This window comes from Phacochoerus africanus, chromosome 7 (genome assembly GCF_016906955.1).
Source record: "Phacochoerus africanus isolate WHEZ1 chromosome 7, ROS_Pafr_v1, whole genome shotgun sequence".
NCBI classification, from domain to species: Eukaryota; Metazoa; Chordata; class Mammalia; order Artiodactyla; family Suidae; genus Phacochoerus; species Phacochoerus africanus.
Window position 1 is genome coordinate 66,338,069 of NC_062550.1, and position 25,084 is coordinate 66,363,152.

Below are 25,084 nucleotides of genomic sequence, written 5' to 3' on the forward strand. Positions count from 1 at the left end.
GGGAGACAGGAAGTCAGAGCAGCGGCAGCACAGGCAAGAACTGTGTGCAAATCGAAAAACGGTGTCCACTCTGAACAGATAAATCTCTTTGTTTGTTTTTGGAAATAGCACTCCTTTCCACAGGCAGACTACAGCCCCAAGCCCTCACGACACACAATAGGGGGAAAACTGGCTGGTCTTCAATAACTGCACAGCCTTCAATCTCACTTTACAGACATGGACGCTGCGGCTCAGACTGGCGAAATCTGTTGTCCAAGGTCACCCAGAGGCAGGCCTAAGGCCTGAGGATCACCGGCTCCAAGCCCAGTGCTCTCCTGATTCTGCCCTGTCAGAGGTACAAGTTGCTCCCAGACACAGCAGTGGGCTGCAGACCCTGGGCAGATCCGCACCTTCATAGCTGTGTGAAAGAGCTTTCCCACGTTGGCATAGCAGCCGCTGGAGAGCTGGTTTCCCGCCATCCACTTAAGAGCATCCTCAATGTTCTTGTCATCAATGAAGATGAATTTCTGAGCCTGGCCAAAGCATTTGGTGACGAAGGCTGTCAGCCTATATGGGTAAAGAGGGACATGTGGCATGCAGAGGGATTTCCAGGCAAGGGGGCAGCAGTTCTATAATTTATTCTGGTATCTGGTTCCAAGGGGGAGTTGAAGGAACATAATGCCATGCGAAGCCTGGAAAAGGGAGGCATTAAGAGGCATTCATGGAGTTCCCGTCATGGCGCAGTGGTTAACGAATCTGACTAGGAACCATGAGGTTGCGGGTTTGATCCCTGCCCTTGCTCAGTGGGTTAAGGATCCGGCATTGCTGTGAGCTGTGGTGTAGGTGGCAGATGGGGCTCAGACCCCACGTTGCTGTGGCTCTGGCGTAGGCCAGTGGCTGCAGCTCCAATTAGACCCCTAGCCTGGGAACCTCCATATGCTGGAGGTTCCTAGGAGCGGCCCTAGAAAAGGCAAAAAAAAAAAAAGACAATAAATTAATAAATAAATAAAATAAGAGGCATTCATGAGGACAAGAATGAGGAGGTACAGGGGCAGGGAGAAGGGGGAGAGGCTTGACCATACCGAGGCTGAAGTAAACAGCCCTGAAGCAGTAGAGGAGAGAAAGCAAGCAGGAATGGGGTTAAGAAGAGAGACAAAGGGATTGTTCCAGAGGGGTCAGGCATCAAGCTCTGGGGGTAGAGAACTCACTGGAAATTGGGCAAAATTACCATGTGTTTCCACTTCCATCCGTCTCCCCAAAGGCACTGTAGGAGCCGTCGCTGTGTTTGTACATCAGCTCCCTCTGGTACCCTGGGAAGTCAGATGCGGTTTTAGATGACAATGACAACTTCAAAACACACCCTCCCCCCCCAAAACCCATGGCTTTCAAGGATGAGGGACACTTCAGGGGCTGAACGTCCCTGTGTCTTATTCACCGATCAGAGGCCTTAGAGAAGTTATCCAGGAAGAAAGAGGGAACCAGCTCACCTAGCTTCAGGTAACCCACGGCCCGAGAGCGGATTTCCTCAGTCAGCAGCCCGGACTTCTCCAGGTACTGCAAGACGTAGATGATGGGAGCAAACAAGACCATGTTCTGCTCCCCGCAGCCACTTGGCATCTGCACCAGCTTGTCGAGGTTCTGCAGGGCCGTGCCCATGATGTCTCCTGGGATCCGAAAGGAGAGGGAAAGAAGGTGGTGGGAGGAGAAGCAACCCTTGGGGTTATTATCACTCATTTAACAAATGCAGGTTAGCTATTATTTAATGAGTTCCTACTCTGTGGCCTGGGAAACAAGAAATCAAACATAGTCTCCACCTCAAAGAGCTCAGGGTCAGGGGGCAAACAGTGAAGCCCACTGCCATTCTAATTCATGATAAGGAATTTTTTTTTTTTTTTTTCTTTTCAGGGCCACACTTGCCGCCTATGGAAGTTCCCAGGCTAAGGGTCAAGTTGGAGCTGCAGCTGCTAGCCTATGCCACAGCCACAGCAAGACGGAATCTGAGCTGTGTTTGTGACCTACACCACAGCTCACAGCAATGCCAGATCCTTAACCCACTAATCGAGGCCAGGGATGGAACCTGCGTCCTCATGGATGCTAGTCAGATTCGTTTCTGCTGAGCCACAACGGGAACTCCATAGTCATTTTTTTTTTTAATAAACTCAATGAATTGTTTACGTTTATAGTTGTACAATGATCATCACAACCCAATATTATAGCATTTCCATCCCAAACCCCCCAAAATCCTCATTTTTAAATGGTTACTGAAAACATTTTGCTTCCCCCTCCACCCGATTTTATAGATCACCTAAACCTAAATACATACCAAGCTTCAATGACCTCTAACTTCCTTCTGCCCAGGCTCTTTTCTGCTGTTATCTAGCGTAAGCATCTATCTCATCCTATCTGTGCCGCACAGGCTGTACTTGCTCACTTTACACAATACGCTCTTCCTCCTTCATCATGTCCAATCTACTGCCCCTTCCTCCAGGTAGGTTCATGGGCCTCAAGCCACACACCCTGGCAGCCTCTGGCCCCATTTTTCCTTTTTGAGCCAAGAATCTCTGGGTGCTTACCCAGAACAGTAATATAAGCCTTAGCTGAATCAGGAACGACATCCACAGGGACCTCCAGGGAGATGGATTCTGAAGCCACGCTTCCTGTGAAAGGCAGAGAAAAGGTGAAACAATAGAAAGTGGAAATAGTGGGGGTTCTCAAGCCCAAACCATAGAAAAACTTGCCATAATCCAGGGTTTTCTGTGCCCAGTGCTTTCTGTGCATTGGAGACAGATTTTTTTACCCTAATCACAGCGGTCTTTGCTGAAAATAAATTTGACAGTCCTAATCGGGCTAAACATTCTCTCTCTCTCTCTTTTTTTTTTTGTTTTTGTTTGTTTGTTTGTTTGTTTTGCTATTTTAGGGCCACACCCATGGCACATGGAGGTTCCCAGGCTAGGGGTCGAATCGGAGCTACAGCTGCCACAGCCACAGCAGATCCAAGCTGCATCTGGCAACGCTGGATCCTTAACCCACTGAGCGAGGCCAGGGATCGAACCCACAACCTCATGGTTCCTAGTTGGATTCATTTCTGCTGCACCACGACGGGAACTCCAACATTTTCTCTTCTTCATCCTGCCATTCTGCTAATTGGCCCCATTAGGGAAGGTACCCCTAGATGCTCCTGTCCCTTCTTGTCTTATGTGTTCCTCCTTATGCCTAAGAAAGCCTCCTGTTGCTAAGGGGGTTCTCACACCCACCCCTCTCTGTATTCACCCACCTTTCGGGCACAGCAGTGAGCTGTGTGTCTTCTCCACAAGGACTCCCTCGGGCTGACGTGGAGAGAACAGGGATGGGGGAAAATAACACAGACGAGTATCAGGGCAAGTGGCACTGACAGAACAGGAAGGGGAAGGGAACTGGGGAGAAGGGGCCCTGCCTGGGTCCCTGGGGCTTCACTTAGAACTGGAGAGAACAGAGCTTCTCTCTGACATCCAGAAAGATCCCATTTTAACCCAGGGAGCGGCCTCTCCATAAAATTCTTTCTGGGCTAGAGCTGAGGATAAGTTTAGGAAACCTCGAAGAGGCAGGAATGGCAATGGGGTTCCTGATAGAATGAAAAAGCTGCTAATAGGAGAAACTAATATTAGTTGAGTGCCTACAAAGTACCAGGTACTGTATTGGGCCATTTCATCGACCATCGGTGCGGGTTAAGCAAATACTTAAGGCAGAAAGGGGTCAGGGACGTAGGGAGGTGAGCCACCAGCTTGGAGCTGGAGTAAGACTTCCATAGGAGACTAACACACATGGAACATCCCTGCATGGGTACCGTCTCTACCTCTGAGGCTAGGCCTGCAGAAAACTCACCTTGACCAGAACTGGTTTGATGAGTGTGTCACTCCGGCCCTTCTCTGGAACAAACCCCTTCTGGCCCCCACAGAGCTCACTGCTGTCCAGAATCGTAGTACTGATAGTGAAGTTTATATGACCTGGGAAGAAAGAGGGCGAAAGAAAGACATCCATCCTATTGGCAGAGGTACCAGTGAGGTCTCTTCTCCTCTAGACCGGTGCCTCTCAAATGTAATGGCATCCGAGTCACCTGCAGACCTTATCTGTTTTTTGTTTGTTGTTTTTCGTTTTTTTGTCTTTTTGCCATTTTTTGGGCCGCTCCCACAGCATATGGAGGTTCCCAGGCTAGGGGTCAAATCAGAGCTGAAGCCGCCAGCCTACACCAGAGCCACAGCAACGCAGGATCCGAGCCGTGTCTGCAACCTACACCACAGCTCATGGCAACGCCAGATCCTTAACCCACTGAGCAAGGACAGGGATCGAACCTGCAACCTCATGGTTCCTAGTCGGATTCGTTCCCACTGAGCCACAACAGGAACTCCCAGACTTTATCTGTTATAAACAAACTCTGACTCAGTAGATCTGGAACAGGGCCCACAGTCTGCAGTTCTAACAAGCTTCCAAGTGTCAATGATGCTGGTCCCTGGTGGTGGGTAGGCAGCATCTAAGGGTCCCCAATGATCCCTGCATCCTGATATTTACACTACTGTGTAATCCCCTCTCCTTGAGAGTGGGCTAAATCCAGCCCACTCACTTCTTTTTTTTTTTTTTTTTTAGGGCTGCACCTATGGCATATGGGAGTTACCAGACAAGGGGTCAAAATGGAGCTGCAGCTACCAGCCTATACCACAGCCACAGCAATGCCAGAGCTAAGCCGCATCTGCAACCTACACAGTAGCGTGCAGCAATGTCAGATCTTTAACCCACTGAGCGGGGCCAGGGATCAAAGCTGCATCCTCATGGACACTGTGTCGGTTCTTAACCTGCTGAGCCACAAGGGGAACTCCCAGTGACTCACTTCTTTTTTCATTGTTTAGGACCACAACCACAGCATATGGAAGCTCCCAGGCTAGGTGTTGAATCGGAGCTACAGCTGCCGACCTACCCCACAGCCACAGCAATGTGGGATCTGAGCCACGTTGTGACCTACACCATAGCTCATGGCAATGCTGTATCCTTAACCCAAGGAGTGAGGCCAGGGATTGAACCCACATCCTCATGGATACTAGTCAGGTTTGTTAACCACTGAGCCACGAAGGGAACTCCCAGTGACTCAATTCTAATGAAGAAGGTGATACCGAAGCCATAAGATGTCAATTCTGAGATTAGGTTATAAAAAAAGACTGCGGCTTCTATCTCAGGTACCGTCTTCCTGTTGAGCCACTTTGAAGGAAGCTAGTGTGGTGTCCTGAGGCAGGCCAGTGGGGAAATTCATGGGATGAGAAGCTGAGGGGACCTCTAGTCAACACCTGAGGCCAAGAACTGCATCCTTCAGTCTAACAGTCCATGAGGACCAGAGTCTTTGGAATGAGCTTAGAGGTGGGTCCTCTCCTGGTCAGATTTTGGACGAGAACTTCATGAGAGTCCCTGGGCCTGAGGCACCCAGCTAAGCTGCACCAACGACTGACTCTTAGAAACTGTGTGATAATAAATATTGGCTTTTTTAAGCTGCTAAATTTTAGGTAATTTGTTAAGCAGCGATAGATAACTAATACATCCAAAGACCATACTTTGAGATGCAAGGATTTAATCCAAGAGCAATGACATCTTGTAGGATTATTGTGATGATTAAATGTGTTAATTCATGCAGAACAGTTAGGATAGTGCCTGACCCCTAGCAAGCGTTTGATTAGTTCATGACCATATATCACTTGTCCTGGCATAAATATTAAAAGCTTCCCCTTTCAGAGTTCCTACTCTAGTGCAATGAGATCAGCAGCATCTCTGCAGCGCTGGGACACGGGTTTGATCCCCAGCCTGGCACAGTGGGTTAAGGATCCTGCATTGCTGCAGCAGTGGCTCAGATATGATCCCAGGCCTGAGATCTACATAAGCCATAGGGCAGCAAAAAAAGAAAAAAAAATTCCCTTTTCACACTCAAAATAGTCCAGTTTGGAGTTCCCTGACGGCTCAGCAAGTAAAGGACTTGGTGCTGTCACTGCTGTGGCTCAGGTTGCTGCTGTGGTGAGGGTTTGATCCCTGGCCCAGAAACTTCCCCATGCCGTGAGTATGGCCAAAAAAAAAAAAAAAATCAATATAGTCCAGCTTGAATAATTTGGGGGTTACATATCAAGGAAAATTTGCTTCTTTCTTTCTTTTTTTTTTTGAGGGCCACACAAATGGTATATGGAGGTTCCCAGGCTAGGGGTCAAATCGGAGCTGTAGCCACTGGCCTAGGCCACAGCCACAGCAACACAGGATCCAAGCCACATCTGCAACCTGCACCACAGCTCATGGCAACGCCAGATCCTTGACCCATTGAGCGAGGCCAGGGATCAAACCTGCATCCTCATGGAACTCCTGCTTATTTCTTTTATTAAAGTATAGTTGACTTACAATGTTGTGTGCTTATTTATTTATAACACAGCACTTAGAAGGAGGAAATGGAGGCAAATAAAAAGGGGAAAAAGGAGACAAAACCAATACAGCTGGTAAAAGGGTACCATCTACCCCTTCCTTCTCTTACCCAGTTTGACAGCTGTGATGTTCCAGTGATAGGATTTTGCTTCATCAGCACAGAGACAGCTGGAGGCCTGCGAGTCTGGCCATGATCCCACCTGGTACTCATCTGATTTAGCCAGGTTGGTCTGAACCTGAAGAGGGTGTTTGAGTGGTAGAGCATGAGGAAAGGAGACCACACACAGAAGTCTAGGAAAACATGGGGGCAGAGACACCGACCTCTCAGCTATTTCTCAGGGAAAACTGGAACACCTGCAAGTTAGGGACAGACACCACCAGCTTCTTATATGCCAGCCCTTCTTACCCTGATGCACTTCTTTAGGTAATTGAAGATGGTGGCGGTCAAACGAAAGGATTCTCCGCGAACCACTGAATAAGGGAGAGTCAGATCCACAAAGAATGGCTTGAAGGCAGTCAGTCCCACAGTGGGTGAGAGACCAAAGCCATGGGACTGGGAAGTGCAAAAAGTCATGGCCTTCCACGTGGTGATGGTATCAGGGACAGTGACTTGAATAGCCTCCTTCCCCGAGTTGCTGCAAGAGAACAAGAACACAAGTGAGGCGGACGGCAGGAGAAGGAGAGCATCTGTGAATTGAGCTGCAAGTTTGTCTGCAGAAGTGAATTTTTTGTTGCTGTTGTGCGTGGGGGAAGAGCAAAGAGGCCCATGTGAATCTCAGAGTGTGAGTGTTCAGGTGAGGGGGTACAAATATGGGAGGAGGGGGTGCCTGAGGATGTGAGGAAGGGTGTGTGTGTGGGTGAACACCTGTGTGCAAGCATAATTGATAGAGGCCATGAATCTGCCTTTTTTTTTGTCTTCTTTTTTTTTTAGGGCCGCACCCATGGCATATGGAGGTTCCCAGGTTAGGGGTCGAATTGGAGCTACAGCTGCCAGCCTACACCACAGCCACAGCAACGCCAGATCTGAACCAGGTCTGTGACCTATAGCACAGCTCACAGCAATACTGGATTCTTTTTTTTTTTTTTTTTCTGTCTTTTTGTCTTTTGAGGGCCACACTCACGGCATATGGAGGTTCCCAGGCTAGGGGGTCTAATCAGAGCTGTAGCTGCCAGCCTACACCACAGCCACAGCAACACCAGATCCAAGCCGGGTCTTCGACCTACACCACAGCTCACAGCCACGCTGGATCCTTAACCCACTGAGCGAGGCCAGGGATCGAACCTGCAACCTCATGGTTCCTGGTCGGATTCACTTCTGCTGTGCCACAACGGGAACTCCAAATACTGGATTCTTAACCCACTGAGCAAGGCCAGGAATCGAACCCGAATCCTCACGGGTACTAGTCAGGTTCGTTACCACTGAGCCATGATGAGAACTCCCTGAATCTGCCTTCTTTTTTATTGTTTTTTTAACCATGTCCACAGCATGCAGAAGTTCCCCCGCCAGGGATCAAATCCAAGCCAAGGCAGCGACGGGAGCCATTGCGGAGACAACACCAGATCCTTAATTCACTGAGCCATCAGGGAACTCGCAAATTTGCCTTCTTAAGGCTTGCCCAAATGAGCAGGTTAGCAGTGGGCAAGGACTCAAAGAATGTCAACATGTGTCTCCATGTTTGTGAAGCCCTGCAGCGAGAATGCACTGTCTGCCCTGTGTAAATGTGAAGACGTGTGAATTTGTTTTGAGTAGTTGTGTATGATTGTTTAAGAAGCCAAGGAAAGAAACACATTCCCATATTCCCATTAAACTTTCTTGACTTGAGACTGAGATTCATGAGACATTATCTGGGTCTGAGTTCCCTGCTGACCTTCGAGGCATCACTTACCCAACAGGAAATAGGTCCCAAATCCAAGTCTCTGGGAAGTACTGTCGAACCTGAGAATCCACCTCCTGAACTGAAGTTGTTGTAAAAGCTGTTGGACGAGCAAAACCAGGTCCTAAGGAGACCAAGAAAAAGGGGGTAAAACAGGAGACTGAGGTTATGCAATAAATGGAGGTGAAGTGACTACCAGCAAGGATTCAGAGGGAAGCAGAGAATATCCAGTCAGGGATGAAGAAGGAGGACCACTGAGAAACTGACTGGTCACAAGCCCATCAAGGGAGCGACAGACAAGGATGTTCAGCCAGGGAATGAAGAGATAAGAGCTTCAGGCTTCAAAAGCCCTCCCCAGAAAGAGATCCACAGGAAAGTGCCTGAATTTATAACCCATGGTGCATTTTCATTCTGGCTAGAGGCTCAGAGCAAGAACAGAAGGCAGGAGTTCCCGTCGTGGCGCAGTGGTTAACGAATCCGACTAGGAACCATGAGGTTGCGGGTTCGCTCCCTGCCCTTGCTCAGTGGGTTCACGATCCGGCGTTGCCGTGAGCTGTGGTGTAGGTTGCAGACGAGGCTCGGATCCCGCGTTGCTGGGGCTGTGGCGTAGGCTGGTGGCTACAGCTCTGATTCGACCCCTAGCCTGGGAACCTCCATATGCCGCGGAAGCGGCCCAAGAAATAGCAAATAGACAAAAAAAAAAAAAAAAAAAAAAAAGAACAGGAGGCAAAGAGGGAGCTTTCAGAGTTTCATGATTCTATCATTATTTTATTTCATTTATTTTGCTTTTTAGGCATATGGAGGTTCCCAGGTTAGAGGCCAAATTGGAGCTATAGCTGCGGGCCTACACCACAGTTCACTGCAATGCCGGATCCTTAACCCACTGAGCAAGGCCAGTGACTAAGGCCACATCCTCATGGATACTAGTTGGATTTGTTCCCACTGGGCAGCCACAACAGGAACTCCCTATATTATTTTTTTATTTTTCTTTTTCAGCCAGGGATCAAATCCACACCACAGCAGTGACCTGAGCCATAGCAGTGACAACGCCGGATCCTTAACCACTAGGCCATCAGGGAACGCCCCCTGAGTTCCATGATTCTCAATCTCTCCACACATCCACAAGCCACAGAGGTAGCTTACCTCTACCCGTAGCATGGCTGTATTCTGCTAAAGGCCGGTGACTGCACTCTACTGGTTTCTTGATTTTGGCATTGGACAGTATTTTCAGGCCCATGTCCTGATAGGCATCAAGAGGATAAGAAATAAAGGGTTAAGGGGTCCCCTCCCTTACTACAAAGTCTACTGCCTAGAAATTTCACCCTCCAAGGGCTGAACCAACATATTCTTTGCCTATTAATTGTGAGACCAATACTCAGACACCAAGATTGGTTCAGTTCTGTTCCACCCAGGGTGAAAGCCTTTCAATTAAACTTATATCATTGTGTTTATACATATATATATATTTATTTACTTTTTGTTGCAAACTGACCGCCATAAGTCAACATCTTTTAGCATATATACTGCAAAATTTTTTTCTTGTGAGGAGGACATTTAAGAACTACTCTCTTAGCAACTTTCAAACATGTGATACAGTATTATTAACTATATTCATTATGCTGTACATTACATTCCCATGATTTATTTATTTTATGACTGGAAATCTGTGCCTTTCAACCACCTTCACCCATTTTGCCCACCCCCCCTACCTCCCACCTCTGGCAACTACCAATCTGTCAACTTTTGTTGCTGTTTTAGATTCCACAATAAGTGAAATATGGTGTTTGTCTTTCTCTGTCTGACCTATTTCACTTAGCATAATGCCCTTGAAGTCCTTCCAGGTTGTCTGGAATGGCAAGATTTCTTTTCTTTTCTTTTTTTTTTTTTTTTTTTGCTTTTTAGGGCCACGCTTGTGGCATATGGAAGTTCCCAGGCTAGGGTCAAATCAGAGCTACAGCTGCCGGCCTACACCACAGCCACAGCAATGTGGGATCTGAGCCACCTCTGCAACCAATACCACAGCTCGTGGCAACACCAGATCCTTAACCCACTGAGCGAGGCCAGGGATCGAACCTGCGTCTTCATGGTTACTAGTTGGGTTCTTAACCCACCGAGCCACAATGGGAACTCCAAGTAGTCCACTTGTTCCATTGTTTGATACGTTTAATCCTTTTTCCAAATATTAGTCACTGTATTCTTACTATTTGATTTGGACTGAAATTTCTGAGAGCAGAGACCATATTGGCTCATTCAATTCAACAAAAATACATTGAGCATGATGAAGGATCAGGCACTAGAGAGAACAAAAAGGTAAACAAGGCCTGCTTCCTGATCTCAGAGGCCTCCTGGCCAGACTTGGGCCAAAGCACCCCTAACTTCTACTGATAAAATAGGTGCAACATCTTTCATAATCGTGATAAGAGACCTCCGGTCTACCTTCATTTTTTTTCCTGACTGATCGCATCATGGAAATGTCTGGAGACCACAGGGAGAGGACTCAGGGTATGGCTTTGCACAGTGGTTGTCTTCTAACATAATTGTGCTGCTTCTTCAAACGTAAGGACCAAGAAAGGCTACTGTACACATCAGGAGCCTCCTTTAAGATTTTGGCCCCCGTGAATGCCCGCAGGAGACTGTCTGCTCTTTTAGACATGGGCCTTCCTTTCCCCCTTCTCACCACCATTGTTTCTACCTGGAAAAAACTGAAGAGGTCTGTGCCTTCGGAGAACCAAGGCCTCCACAGGACGGAAGGCCTGCTCCAGCGCTCCTCAGGCACTGGAGCCACGAGGGGTCGTGCGAAGTCCCACGGGCCAGACACTGGACACTCATCATATTCAGCCACCTGGTAGGGGTAGTGACCATACCAGAAGGGGAACATCCCATAGACCTGAGATAGGAGAAAAGGAAATAAAATACTTATGTAGTGAAATCAGTTGAGAACCTTCTACTCTTGCATTATTTCTCTTCGTTATTCCAGAATTCTCCCTACCCGTATTCCATCCAAACCCTTTCCTGTACTTCATGTTTTTCCATCATCTGTCACCCTTCTCTCCGATTTCAGCTTTCTGGATCTCTCTGCCTATATCAACCATGCCCTTCTCATGTCATCATCTCTACCTTCGTTTCCACACCAGCTTTGCCACCACCTCGTGGTGGAGCACTCTTTTGCTGAGGCTTGCTTTCCCACCCCCTGAAATCCAGCTCTGATTTTAATGCAGTCAGTCTGTCTTCTCTGTAGACCCCCTTCCTGCTACATTAGCAGCCCACTCACGGATCTGTTGCTCAGCTCGCTCTCTGGTCTAAGCAGCAAGACACTCTCATCCACGGCCCGGACCGCACACAGGGACCCGGGAGCTGCCCGCAGCTGCAGGTCCACATCTGCTCCCGGAAGCTGCTGGGAAGGTGAGAAGCCGAGGGAAACCTGGGGACAGGAAAAGAATAACAGGGGGATCGGGTCAGCCTGGAGCCATACGCCATGTGCCCTAAATGTGGTCCAGCCACTCCTTCACTTACCTTTTTTTCTTTTCTTTTTGGTCTTTTTTTTAGGGCCACACCCACGGCATATAGAAGTTCCCAGGCTAGGGGTTGAATCAGAGCTGTAGCTGCCAGGCTACACCACAGCCACAGCAACGCCAGATCCAAGCGGTGTCTGTGACCTACACTGTAGCTCATGGCAACGCCAGATCCTTAACCCACTGAGCAAAGCCAGGGATCCAACCCACATCCTCAAGGACACTATGTAGGGTTCTTAACCCACTGAGCCACAATAGGAACTCCCACTTCTACACTTTCATCTTGATTTTTCTATGTAAAGTCTCACCCTTTAGAACCAGTGTCTCATGATACAGTTGGAAAAAGTAAGCAGCATAGAAGAATAATGTAGAAAGCTTAAAAGACAGAAAGTAGAAAGAGAATATATGCAATGACTCTACAGAACATGTGATCTCCCAGCATGACCTTTAAAAAGAAGTAGGAGGAGGAGGAGTTCCCATCGTGGTGCAGTGGTTAATGAATCTGACTAGGAACCATGAGGTTGCAGGTTCGATCTCTGGCCTTGCTCAGTGGGTTAAGGATCCAGCGTTTCGTGAACTGTGGTGTAGGTTGCAGACTCGGCTCGGATCCTCCATTGCTGTGGCTCTGGTGTAGGCCGGCGTCTACAGCTCTGATTGGACCCCCAGCCTGGGAACCTCCATATGCTGCGGAGGCAGCCCTAGAAAAGGCAAAAAGAAAAAAAAAAGAAGAAGAAGTAAGAGGAATGATGGTTCAGCACACCACACTACAGATATGGAACATCACGACCAATGTCAATATCATTCCTCGCTTCCCTGCCCCTGCCTTATCTCCAACCCCAGCATACACATGCACTCTCTACGCCCAGACCTTGTCTTCACCCTCCTCAATTGCCATTTTACCTGATTGTCAAAGCACATCTCCACGGAGAACTGAATTTTGTCCGCTATCACACCTCCACTGGGAAAAATGGCATAAACCACCAGGGAAGGGTCAGGGGCTAGTCTGGAATTGAAAGTCAGTGGGAGAGAGAAGGAGCCCTTCAGTCCTGAAAGAGAGAAGGGGATATTCAGAGGTGGGAGGACATGCTCACCCTACAAGGACTTTCAACCCTATGTCTACACTCAGGCCTGAGCCCACCACAGGCCTCAGGCCCAAGTTACTTCTCACTTTCCTGTTCTTCTACGGTTATTGTCCTGTTCTGTTCTCATTGCTCTTACTCTTACTTCTGGTATAAGCACTGCTTCCTGGAAATTTAAAGGTTTTATTTCTTTTTTGGCTGCTCTGCAGCATACAGAGTTCCCAGGCCGTGGATCAGATCTGAGTTGCAGCTACAACCTAAGCACAGCTGTGGCAATGCCTGATCCTTAACCCACTGTGGGGTGGAACCTGTGTCCCATTGCTCCCAATATGCTACCCATCCCATTTCACCACAGCAGGAACTCCTGGAAATGTAAAGTGTATACGTTTTTCAAGAGTTCCTTGGTGGCCAAGCAGTTACGGATCTGGTGTTGTTACCGCTGTGGCTCAAGTCACTACTATGGTGTGGGTTCAGTCTCTGGCCCGAGAAATTTGACAGGCCACAGACACAGCCAAGAAAAAAAAAAAAAAGTTTAAGTCTTCCAAGAGATGCATGAACACTCACCTTTCTTCTTAAAGTTCAGGTTCAGGTGTTTCTGCCCCTCCAGCTCCAAATTTCCTTTCCCTGTTAACTAAGGAAGAGAAGAATAATCATCAATAGATTAGAAACTGGGGAGTTTAGCTTTGGCCCTATCCCTGCATCTCTCCACAAGGAAAGGCTCCTTTCACAGTTCCAGAGCTCAGGTTGGTACTTCACAGAGCATCCTTCAGCTCATCCAGTGTCGGATGGTACCCAGAGTCCTGATGACCCTTCCTGCATTTGGACATCTGCTGAGAACCAGAGGGTGGGAGGGAGGAGACAAAGGCAGACAGAATAGAAGCCCTTCTTCACAATAGACAGCTGACGCCATTTCTTGAAGGTTTCCCCACATGGTGTCTCTGGACTCCTGTTCAAAATCTCTCTCTCTCTTTTTTTTTAGGGCCATACTCGCAGCATATGGAAGTTCCCAGGCCAGGGGTTGAATTGGAACTGTACCTTCTGGCCTATTCTAGAGGCACAGCAATGCAGGATCTGAGTTACGTCTGCAACCTACACCACAGTTTATGGGCAACACCAGATCCTGACCCACTGAGCCGGGCCAGGGATCAAACCCACATTCTCATGGATACTAGTCGAATTGGTTTCCTCTGCACCACAATGGGAATTCCTCAAAATCTCTTGACTCCCCATTTCCCCCCATCCTTTATACCTACACACCATGCAACACTGTAGCCACTGGCCACATGGGGCTACTGGAGCCCTTGAAATATGACTCTTCCAAACTCTGCTTGGTATAAAATACATACTTGGCATTTCAAAAATTTGAAACGAAGCTGAAACAATGTAAAATATGTATTGATGATTTCTGGTGTTGCTTTCACCGTAGACATGATCCTATGTTGGATATACTCAGTTAAATAAAATATATTTAAAGAATTAGTTTCCCCTGTTCTTTTAATTTTTTTAATGTGGCTTCTTTGGGTATTTTTTTTTGGGGGGGGCTGCACCCATGGCATATGGAGGTTCCCAGGCTAGGGGTCAAATCGGAGCTGTAGCCGCCAGCCTACACCACAGCCACAGCAATGAGGGATCCGAGCCTCATCTGTGACCTATACCACAGCTCATGACAACACCGGATCCTTAACCCACTGAGCGAGGCCAGGGATCGAACCCGTTTCCTCATGGATGCTAGACGGATTCATTTCCACTGTGCCATGACAGGAATTCCTAACATGGCTTCTGAAAATGTAAAAATTACTATGTGGCTTGCATTCTATCTCTATCCGGACTGTCTGTTCATCCCTTCCGGCTCATGATCCTCATACTCTAACCCTTTTTTTTGGCTGCTCCCACAGCATGTAGAATTTCTGAGGCCAGGGGGTCGAACCCACACCACAGCAGTGACATTGCTGTACCTGTAACCACTGGGCCCCCAGAGAACTCCATCCCCTTTCCTTGCCAACATACTTTCACCAGTCCTCATTTCCCAGTCTCACATAGTAGGAGAAGACGACTTCCTGGTCAGGGTTCACATCCGCTGGGTCTATGTAGTAATCTACCAGCACCTCCTGGGTCCGGCCACATTCCAAGATGCCATGTAGCTGGTTAATATCCAGGAAGCTGCGGGTTGTGTTGTAGAAGGGCTGCAGGTGCAGGTGGGCGTTGCGATAATAACGAGGGGCTCGTTCTGGATCATATGGCAAATCTTCCAACTGGAACCTTCCCTGAGAAAGAGGAGGGGGGAAGCCCTTTAGCATGTACCCCAAGCATATTAACCCCATGGACTTTCTTTGATTCTCATCTGTACTGCCAACCAGTGGCATGTAGGCATTTCCCTGGAGGTCCGACCAAGGCTGTGCGAGGAGTCCATGGTAGTGGTTAGTTATATGCAGCAGCATTTAGGTATGTAGGGAAGTAAAATAAGGCTGAGTTAGAGTTGTCAGGTAATAGGAAATTGTAGGTGATACACCTTCAAAGACTGACGCAAGGGAGAGAAAAGTATGACTAAGATTATACAGAAATTAAAGATTCAGGAGTTCCCGGGTGGTCTAGTGGTTAAGATTCAGTGCTTTCACTGCTGAGGGGTTCAATTCCTGGACTGGGAACTGAGATCCCACATCAAGCTACTACACGCCTGGGTCACAAATAAAGAATATATCTTAAGAAGACGAACTAGGTATAAAGGATTGTATGGATGAAAAATTTCATTTCTAAATGGAGTGATGGAGTGATGCCTGGAGTTCAGAAATGGGTAAACCAGCCACAACACAAATGTACTTATTTGCTTAAGTGGCATAGCTGAATGATTGTATTAAAGGCTCCGATTCTTTATCCCTCCCCGTGGCAACATCCTTGACCATGTAATCTTACAGCCCCCTTTTAGTCTAATTGTAGGCCCACCATGTGGCTTGTTTGGAGGAATGGGCATTAGCATGTGAAAGACAGGTAGAGGCTTAGAAAAGCCATGTGTGTCCACTTTTCCTCTTGCATCTCACACTGCCATGAGAATATACCTGGGCCAGCATGGTGAATCGTGAGATGCATGGTGGGCCAGCCTAGAATCTGCAGACATAAGGAAGTCCACCAAGATCAGCAGACTTGCTTATCTGGCTACCCCAGACACCGGAACAATAAATGCTTCCCATTGTGTAATACTAAAGTTTTGGTGTTGATTGCATGGCAATTGATAACCCATACAAGTAACCATCCTTATAAGTTCTACAAAATCTAGCATTCTCTTCTCTGCCATTTTTGTGAGAAATAAGAAGAGGAAACAGGGAAACAGGGGGAAAAAGATGATGCTGAACCATTTTTTCCTCCCTAATCTGACTTCAAATAAAGGATCAGAGAGAGATGGGGATAAGTTATAAAGTGAATTTGTAGAAATAGCAGTTTTTTATCTGAAGGGTCATTTATTTAAAATGAGATCTAAGGAGTTCCCGTCATGGTACAACGGAAACAAATCTGACTAGGAACCATGAGGTTTCGGGTTCGATCCCTGACCTTGCTCAGTGGGTTAAGGATCTGGTGTTGCCGTGAGCTGTGGTGTAGGTTGCAGATGCTGTATTGCTGTGGTTGTGGCGTAGGCCCGTGGCTACAGCTCTGATTCAACTCCTATCCTGGGAACCTCCATTTGCCTTGGGTGTAGCCCCCCCAAAAATAATAAAAAATAAAATAAAATAAAATAAAAATGGGATATAAGAAAACTTTTTGTCAGTTGGGAAGCTGGACTGGTGAGTAAGGGAGATGGAATTACCCAGGGGTGTGTGTGTGGGGGCGGGGGGGGGGGCAGTAAGAGGAAAGAGGAAAAATTTTAAGTTTTCCTTCAGGAAAGGCTTCCATGCTGGAAAGCTGGACCTCCCAGTGCTCACCTCCAGAGAAACGTCTCTCCCATTCCAATGAGCCGTATCCAGCTGGAAGGGAGCACGGCCATCGCTGTCAGTAGTCAGGGTCTGGATGATGGTTCCATGGATGTCGTGAATCAACAGGAACACTGAATGATGCTTGAGGAGGGAGCCATTGTGGCCCCTGACTCTTATCTGAGGGGAGAAGGTCATTAGGGCATCACACACAGAGAAGGTCTAAGCTCTGAGCGTACTTTTCAGGAAAGAGTCCAGAAAAAGGTAAATGTGATTCGAGGTTTGGAAACTAGGATCTGTGAGGACCTGAGAAACAAATAGAAGTAGCTTGTCCTGGAGCCCAAGAAGATTTGCCTCATACCTTACGAAGCACCATACACCTTCATTTGCATACAACCCTTAAAGGGCTCTGAACATGTTTTTGCTTTCATTTTCCTACTGAGACTTTCCTTCTCTCCTAAATTGTATAATCCTTAGAAACTAAGAAAGTCTGGCTCAGAGTTGCTGTTGTGGCTCAGTGGGTTAAGAACCCGACTAGTATCCATGAGGATACAGGCTCAATCCCTGGCTGTGCTCAGTGGGTTAAGGATCTGGTATTGCCCGGAGCTGAGGTGTAGGTCGAAGATGCAGCTCGGATCTTGTGTTACTGTGGCTGTGGTGTAGGCCAGCCGTTGCAGCTCTGATTTGACCCCTAGCCTAGGAACTTCCAGATGCCGCAGTTGTGGCCCTAAAAAGCAAAAAACAAAAAAGAAGAAGAAGAAAGAAAGTCTGAGTCTATCAACTCTTGGTCTGGAGAAGAGGTAACTAAAGAATAAATGGACTTAGGAGTTCCTATTGTGGCTCAGTGGAAATGAATCTGACTAGCATCCATGAGGACGTGGGTTCGGTCCCTGGCCTCACTCAGTGGGTTAAGGATCCAGCATTGCTGTAAGCTGTGGTGTAGGTCACAGATATGGCTCGGATCCCTCATTGCTGTGCCTGTGGTGTAGGCCAGCAGCTACAGCTTCAATTCAACCCCTAGCCAGGGAACCTTCATATGCCACGGGTTCAGCCCAAAAAAGACCAAAAAAAAAAAAAAGAATAAATAGACTTAAATATGTACAACATTATTGTGTTCACCATTTGTTTGGGAAGTAAAGAAAGAGAAGCTGGAGAGAGGAGTAGCTTGCAAGGTATCAGTAAGAAGACACTACCAATTTTTAAATCTCTAGAGATAGTGCTTAAGGAGCTATCAATGGCTCTCTGTCATGGGACTTTTTTTTTTTTCTTTTCTTTTTAGGGCCACACCCATGGCATATGGATGTTCCCAGGCTAAGGGGTGGAACCACAGCTACAGCTGTCAGCCCACGCCACAGCTACTGGCATTGGGGGATCCCTGATCCACTGATCAAAGCTGGGGATCGAACCTACATCCTCATGGATATTTGTCGGATTCATGTCTGCTGCACCACAACCGGAACTCCTGTCATGGGACGTTTGGTATCAACCTTGCTTCCATGCAGAAGCTGAGACTAAATAATCACTCCAAATACCTTACAGCTTTATAATTCAAAGATTTAAATGTGGGAATATGAACCCCTTGCATTAGGGAGGGCACTGAAATCACATTAGTATGCAAATCACATCCCACATGAGATTAAGGGCAGCAGTATGTCCAGAGTTAAGAGCACATACTCTGGAGACAGGCTACCTGGGTTTGATTTAAAAAAAAAAAAAAAAGAGTTCTCATTGTGGCTCAGCAGTAACAAATTCGACAAGTATCCATAAGGTCTCAGGTTGGTTCCCTGGCCTTACTTAGTGGGTTAAGGATCCAGCATTGCCATGAGCTATGGTGTAGTCACAGGTGCAGCTCAGATCCCACGTTGCTGTGGCAGTGGTGCAGACTGGCAGCTGAAGCTCTGATTCAACCCCTAGCCTGGGAACTTCCATATGCCACGGATGTGGCCCTAAAAAGACCAAAAAAAAAAAAAAAAGGAAATAGTGTCTAACTCAGGATTACTACAAAAATTAAACATATGAATGTATATAAAGGACTTAGAATAATGCTTAGCTAGCTATTATTATATGTGTACAGGAAGGAGGTGACAGTAGATGGTGAAGCAAGTTTCCACATACCTTCCCACTGAAGGGGAAATTGGGATGATAAAAATTATCGGTGTCTTCAAAGGTCATTGATCCCGCTTCTGAAGAAATGTAGATATCCTGAGTGGTATTGGCCTCCACTCCTGCAGAGGGAAACCAGATATATGATGATCTAAATACCTGACAGCCTCATCTTTATGTTTAACGAAAATCCCTGAAAGGACGGGGCCGCATGAAGCTGAATATATTTGATCCAAACCAACTCCTCCTCCCTAAACTTTTGAGGAAATAGGGAGTGGATGGCAGATGGAATCGGGCCTTTCCCTTTGATGATTAGCTCGGAAAAGAGTCCCTCCCCAACACGGATGAGGGTGGGGTCTTCAGTCTTCTGAGTAGGTCTGTCCCCAGGACACCTCTATTCCTTTCTCTTTTCTGAATATACCACGGAGCATCCCACTTACCTGTCCCTTCTTCCACCACCGTGGCCACAATATTGATGTCTTGCCTGTAAAGATACCCAGTGAGGTTGAAGGTGGACATGTCCACAGAAGCCGAGAGGCATCCTGCTTTGTCAGCCTAGTGAGGCAATCAGAGAGAGAGAGAAGATGAGCAATCTAATCTCCGCTTCCCTTTCAGGATGTTCTGTAGAAGAAAATAAGTTCTGCCTGCTCTACTTGAGTTTCTCCATCTTTAAGATAGAAAAACTGTCTCACAACAGGAAGTATACACCTGCACACACATAATCATGAAATGACTCCGAAGCTCCAGGATATGAGAAGGAGACAAGAACCAGCTTCGGAACAGAAAATCGTATCTTCCAAGAAGTGAGGTTACTTTCTTGATTCCAAGGCAGATTCTAAAAGACTTGATCTTTGGGGGGATGAGAAAGACTGCCTTGTTCTTTGGAACTGGGGTAAGAACCCTGTGGAATGCTTTCAACGTTGGGCTTTTGTGTGTGTGTGTGTGTGTGTGTGTGTGTCTTTTTAGGGCAGCACCCTCGGCATATGGAGGTTTCCAGGCTAGGGGTCTAATCGGATCTGCAGCTGCCAGCCTATGCCAGAGCCACAGCAACGCTGGATCCAAGCCACGTCTGCGACCTACACCAGAGCTCAGGGCAACACCGGATCCTTAACCCACTGGGCAAGGCCAGGGATCGAACCTGCAACCTCATGGTTCCTAGTCGGATTTGTTAACCACTGGGCCACAACGGGAACTCATGGGCTTTTTAATTTTTAAGTATCACTTCTCCATACTGGTGCTTACTTATGTACTCTTTAGGACATAGGAATAAAGTTCCTTTCCTACATCCCATTTACTCACCCAACCAGAGATGTTCCTGCATCTGTCAGGTAGCTGTTCCCATTCTGGCCCTCGAAACCTGTAAGTATGCGCCTTTTGACACACGGATACGTGCACTATCCCAAGTATGGGCTTCCCGTAGGTGTACCTAACCGAAAAAAGCATGAAGAGTCAGGATTGGGCCATTCTACTTGCAGTCCACCTCTCTTCCCCCCTAAATGCTTTTCCTTCTTTCCCGCATTCCCACCTTTGAAAGGGCTCTCACAATCCTGCCCTTCTCCAGCTCTCATTCACATCCCTGCTTTACTCCAAGCCTTAGAACATGGCCACTGCACAAAATAAGTACCATTCAAAGGACTGTAACCATGCCTTTCTTTTGCCTGACTCCTATTTCACCATGGGAGTCAATATCAACACTCATCAATAATGCTGGCTGAGAGGGCAGTGGGAAGTAAGGGCAGAAACACAATTAGAAATGTGTCCTGGGAGAACTCGTGACTCGACCACATAATATCTTCCAGGTTTTAACCCCTCCCTCCATAATCTCTCTGCCTATAACACTCCCTCCTCACAGCATCTCAAAATATGGCTTTCGTTTTCCCTGGATCCAGAGATTTATTCCTTTTTTTTCCCCTCCCCATTTTTAAAAGTTTTATTGAAGTATGGTTGATTTACAAGGCTGTGATCATATCTGCTGTACAACAAAATGATTCAATTATACATGCCCACACATCCATTCTCTCTCTCTTTTTCTTTTCTTTTTTTTTTTTTTTTTTTGTCCTTTTAGGGCTGCACCCACAGCATATGGAGGTTCCCAGGCTAGGGGTTGAATCAGAGCTGTAGCCACCGGCCTATGCTAGAGCCACAGCAACGTCAGATCCAAGCCGAGTCTGTGACCTGCACCACAGCTCACGGCAACGCTGGATCCTTAACCCACTGAGCAAGGCCAGGGATCGAACACGCAACCCCATGGTTCCTAGTCGGATTCGTTAACCACTGAGCCGAGACCGGAACTCCCTCCATTCTCTTTTATTTATTTATTTTTCCTCCGTTCTCTTTTAGATTCAGAGCTTTATTCTTACCTGCAACAAACTTTCACTAAGAAAGAGTCTTCCACTGTTGATAACTGTTTGGGTTCCACTACTTCTACCTTAAACTTGGGCAGCACTGGAGAGAATGGAGAGAGAAATAGAAAATGAGTAGGAAGATGGCTTGACCATAGAGATAGTGAACACAGGGGTATAAAACAATGATAATTAATTAACTCCTTTAAAATTTTTTTATCAAAGTATAGTTGATTTACAGTGTTGTGTCATTTTCTGCTGTATTTTTTCTTTTCTTTTTTTTTTTATTGCCATATCTGCAGCATACGGAAGTTCCCAGGCTAGGAGTCGAATCAGAGATACAGCTGCTGGCCTATGCCATAACCACAGCAATGCCAGATCTGAGCCACATCTGTGACCTACACCACAGCTCATGGCAACGTCAGATTCTTAACCCACGGAGGGAGGCCAGGGATGGTATCCACATCCTCACGGAGACAATGTCAGGTCTTTAACTCACAGAGTCACAATGGGAACTCCAAACTCATTTAATTAAGGGGGCATGATTAAGACAAAATGCTCCTGAAGTTACCAACTGGTTTAGCACTAAAATGAATAAATAATCCCTCTCCATAGTAGATTTTACTTTACCTTTGCTGACTTTGAGACAAGAACACGTCCAACCCTTTGACCCGCTAATTCTCCCACCTACCATACTCTTCCACACTGAAGGTGCCAAAGCTCTCGCCCTCGCCCCCATTCACAGCCACTCTGTAGGTGCCCAGCGTCGCCTCCGGCGCCAGCTGGAAGGACAGGTCTACAATGCCTTGCTTGGGCACCACATCCAGCCATTGTGCAATCCTGTTGTTATTTGGATCCTGTGTCCATTGAAAAGAAATTTCATGATTTCTTTGATTACCACTTGCACTTGCAGGTAGCAAGTAAAGGAGCAAAAAGCAGGTAAAAAAATCCCACCCATTTTTCATGACACCCCGCCTCAATGGTCAGTGTCCAGGAAGAAAAGGGTCCTTTTGGATTCAAATGATCAGATTAAGTCCTTTAAAATGTTATCCAGTTTCATAAAGTTGGCATTAGGATGCCTTTTACAAAGAGGGTTTATTCTTGGTCCCTTAAGCAGAGCAGTGTTGAGGGGTTTGATTGTAAGATAGCAGGTAATTGTCAGAAAAATGGAGGGGATGCTGTGAGGAATTCTTGCCTTCTGAGCACTTCTCACAGGTATTCTTGTCACATTTCAACGGTGACACCATTTGTGATACCAGCCGTTAATTACCAAATACTAAGGAGTACAGAACAAAGCCTTGTGGGATGGACTTGGCCCAGAGATGTTACAGGAATCAGAACAGGAAGGGTCATCACAATAGAGGTTGGCATCTTTTTTTGTGTTTTGTTTTGTTTTGTTTTGTTTTTCTTTTTGTCTTTTTAGGACCACACCCGAGGCGTATGGAGGTTCCCAGACTAGGAGTCAAATCAGAGCTGTAGCTGCCAGCCTACGCCACAGCCATAGCAACAGAGGATCTGAGCCACTTCTGTGACCTACACCACAGGTCACAACAACGCTGGATCCTTAACCCCCTGAGTGAGGCCAGGGATTGAACCAGCAACCTCATGGATACTAGTCGGGTTCATTAACCACTGAGCCACAACAGGAACTCCAGAGGTTGGTATCTTTATCTACAGAGATTTAACCCTGAGAAGTGGGGGCAGAGGCAAGAGAACAGGCATGGTTTAGGTGGAGTTGTAGGTACTCGGGCTGCTGCAGAGTCTCTGGCTCTGGACCAAGATCTCAGCATTGCTGCTGGCCTCAAGGTTTCGCAACAACCACCTTCTCCACAACTGCTAGGAAAGAAGAAATGTCTACTTACTTGCAGTTCCACCAAGGAGTACTGAAAAAGAAAAGCAGATAATACTGGTTAAAGCAGAGCTAGCAATAAGGATAGGCTAACTGAAAGCAAAAAGCTCACAAAGGCCTCTGTCTTTCTCGGTTGCCCACTCCTTCCTTTCTAAATGGCTCTTTTGTGCCCTGATAAGAGTAACAATGGGGCAAAGGCTTGTTGGCCGGGGGAGGAAAAAGAAGAGATTTCCTACAGCGATTGCTAATCTCCAAAATGTGAGGAAATGGAATTCAGACCCTCAGCAGCCTTCAGTACTTTGTGACCAAGCTCTTCCACGACACACCTAAGAGAAAATACCAGTATTTGAAGGCTCACCCCCACCCCGTTTTTGTTTTTGTTTTGCTTTTTAGGGCCACACCTACGGCATATGGAGGTTCCCAGGCTAGGGGCTGAATTGGAGCTGTAGCCGTCCGGCCTACGCCAGAGCCACAGCAACACCAGATCTGAGCCATGTCTGCAACCTACACCACAGCTCACGGCAACACCGGATCCTTAACCCACTGAGCGAGGCCAGGGATCGAACCACATCCTCATGGTTACTAGTCAGATTTGTTTCCACTGCTCCACAACAGGACCTCCCCCCCCATGTTTCAACCTCGTCTTAGGAACTGTCTCCTGGCCTCCTCCTCTGTTCTCTGAATGCCAGTGGGCAGGAACCTTACTTTCAAGCATTGCAAAACAATTTCTTTTCTTTCTTTTTTTTTGTCTTTTTTTTGCCTTTTCTAGGGCTGCTCCTGCAACATATGGAGGTTCCCAGGTTAGGGGTTGAATCTGAGCTGTAGCCGCTGGCCTACACCAGAGCCAGAGCAACGCAGGATCCGAGCTACGTCTGCAGCCTACACCACAGTTCACGGCAACACCGGATCCTTAACCCACCGAGCAAGGCCAGGGATAGAACACACAACCTCATGGTTCCTAGTCAGATTCATTAACCACTGCGCCACGACAGGAACTCCTCTTTTCTTTTTTTAAAATCAGTTTAAAAGAGCTCCGTCACAGATTCACATATTGTTTCCTCAAGCAAATAGAAATAATTAAACAATTAAGTTTAATTGGGGAATGGGTCATTGTGCTAGGCATCAAAGTGCCAACCCAAAATTACTTAATTTAATTTCAAAAGGGGGAGGACACACCTTATTGTTGGAAAAATTAGTTGTCACCACCTTAACCAAGTCATCATATTTGCCATCACTAATAACAGGAAAACCTGATATTCTGTGCCTTCTAAAGAGATACATTTGAGGCTCACAACATCACCCATTTAAAATATATATATATATATATTGTTACCAAAAATATTTAGTTAAAACCTAATTAAGACTCCAGAGGAGTTCCTTTGTGGTACAGAGGTAAAGATCCAGCTTTGTCACTGTAGTGGCTTAGGTTGCTTCTGTGGCATAGATTCGATCCCTGGCTCAAGAACTTCTGCACGCCATGGGTACAGCCAGAAAAAAAAGGTAAAAAAAGACTTCAGGAGTTCCTGTTGTGGCTCAGTGGTAATGAACCTGACTAGTATCCATGAGGATACTGGTCATCATGGACTAGTGGGTTCAATACTTGGCCTCGCTCAGTGGGTTAAAGGATCTGGCTTGCTGTGAGCTGTGGTGTAGATCAAAGACGTGGCTCAGACCCCGAGTTGCTATGGCTGTGGTATAGGCTAGCAACTACAGCTCCAATTCGACCCTAGCCTGGGAACTTCCATAAGCCACACGTGCACTCTAAAAAAGCAAAAAAAGAAAAAGACTTCAGAGCTACTTCTAGAAAATAAAGGAGCTCAGAGCTACTTCTAGAAGATAGAAGAGCAAGTTATACTACACGGTAATGAAATAATCAGACAAATCAAGTATATAAAATATTCTGTAAGAGAACTAGGCTTCCTCAAAATTCAATACCATATTCCAGAATGGAGACATTCTACATGTCATCTAGCCTGATCTCTCTCTCTCTCAAAAAAAAAGTCAATCTAATGAAAAAATAAGGGGGA

At 46.8% G+C, this 25,084-nt stretch overlaps 1 protein-coding gene across 1 annotated transcript in view; it reads right to left on the bottom strand.

Annotated features, from left to right (window-relative positions):
* The window catches only part of A2ML1 (alpha-2-macroglobulin like 1), a 46,047-nt gene that overhangs the window by 14,088 nt on the left and 6,875 nt on the right, over positions 1-25,084 (bottom strand). The window contains exons 5-26 of the mRNA XM_047787598.1: positions 23,071-23,091; positions 21,900-22,065; positions 21,227-21,311; positions 20,166-20,292; positions 19,307-19,421; positions 18,879-18,988; positions 16,776-16,943; positions 14,901-15,128; positions 13,429-13,495; positions 12,686-12,831; positions 11,545-11,694; positions 10,966-11,160; positions 9,417-9,513; positions 8,286-8,397; positions 6,806-7,034; positions 6,509-6,635; positions 3,841-3,962; positions 3,254-3,305; positions 2,553-2,636; positions 1,467-1,643; positions 1,208-1,289; positions 390-546 (exon numbers count right to left, since the gene is read on the bottom strand). Of these exons, the coding sequence (XP_047643554.1) occupies positions 390-546; positions 1,208-1,289; positions 1,467-1,643; positions 2,553-2,636; positions 3,254-3,305; positions 3,841-3,962; positions 6,509-6,635; positions 6,806-7,034; positions 8,286-8,397; positions 9,417-9,513; positions 10,966-11,160; positions 11,545-11,694; positions 12,686-12,831; positions 13,429-13,495; positions 14,901-15,128; positions 16,776-16,943; positions 18,879-18,988; positions 19,307-19,421; positions 20,166-20,292; positions 21,227-21,311; positions 21,900-22,065; positions 23,071-23,091 (2,817 nt within the window). The remainder of the gene's footprint in view (positions 1-389; positions 547-1,207; positions 1,290-1,466; positions 1,644-2,552; positions 2,637-3,253; positions 3,306-3,840; positions 3,963-6,508; positions 6,636-6,805; positions 7,035-8,285; positions 8,398-9,416; positions 9,514-10,965; positions 11,161-11,544; positions 11,695-12,685; positions 12,832-13,428; positions 13,496-14,900; positions 15,129-16,775; positions 16,944-18,878; positions 18,989-19,306; positions 19,422-20,165; positions 20,293-21,226; positions 21,312-21,899; positions 22,066-23,070; positions 23,092-25,084) is intronic.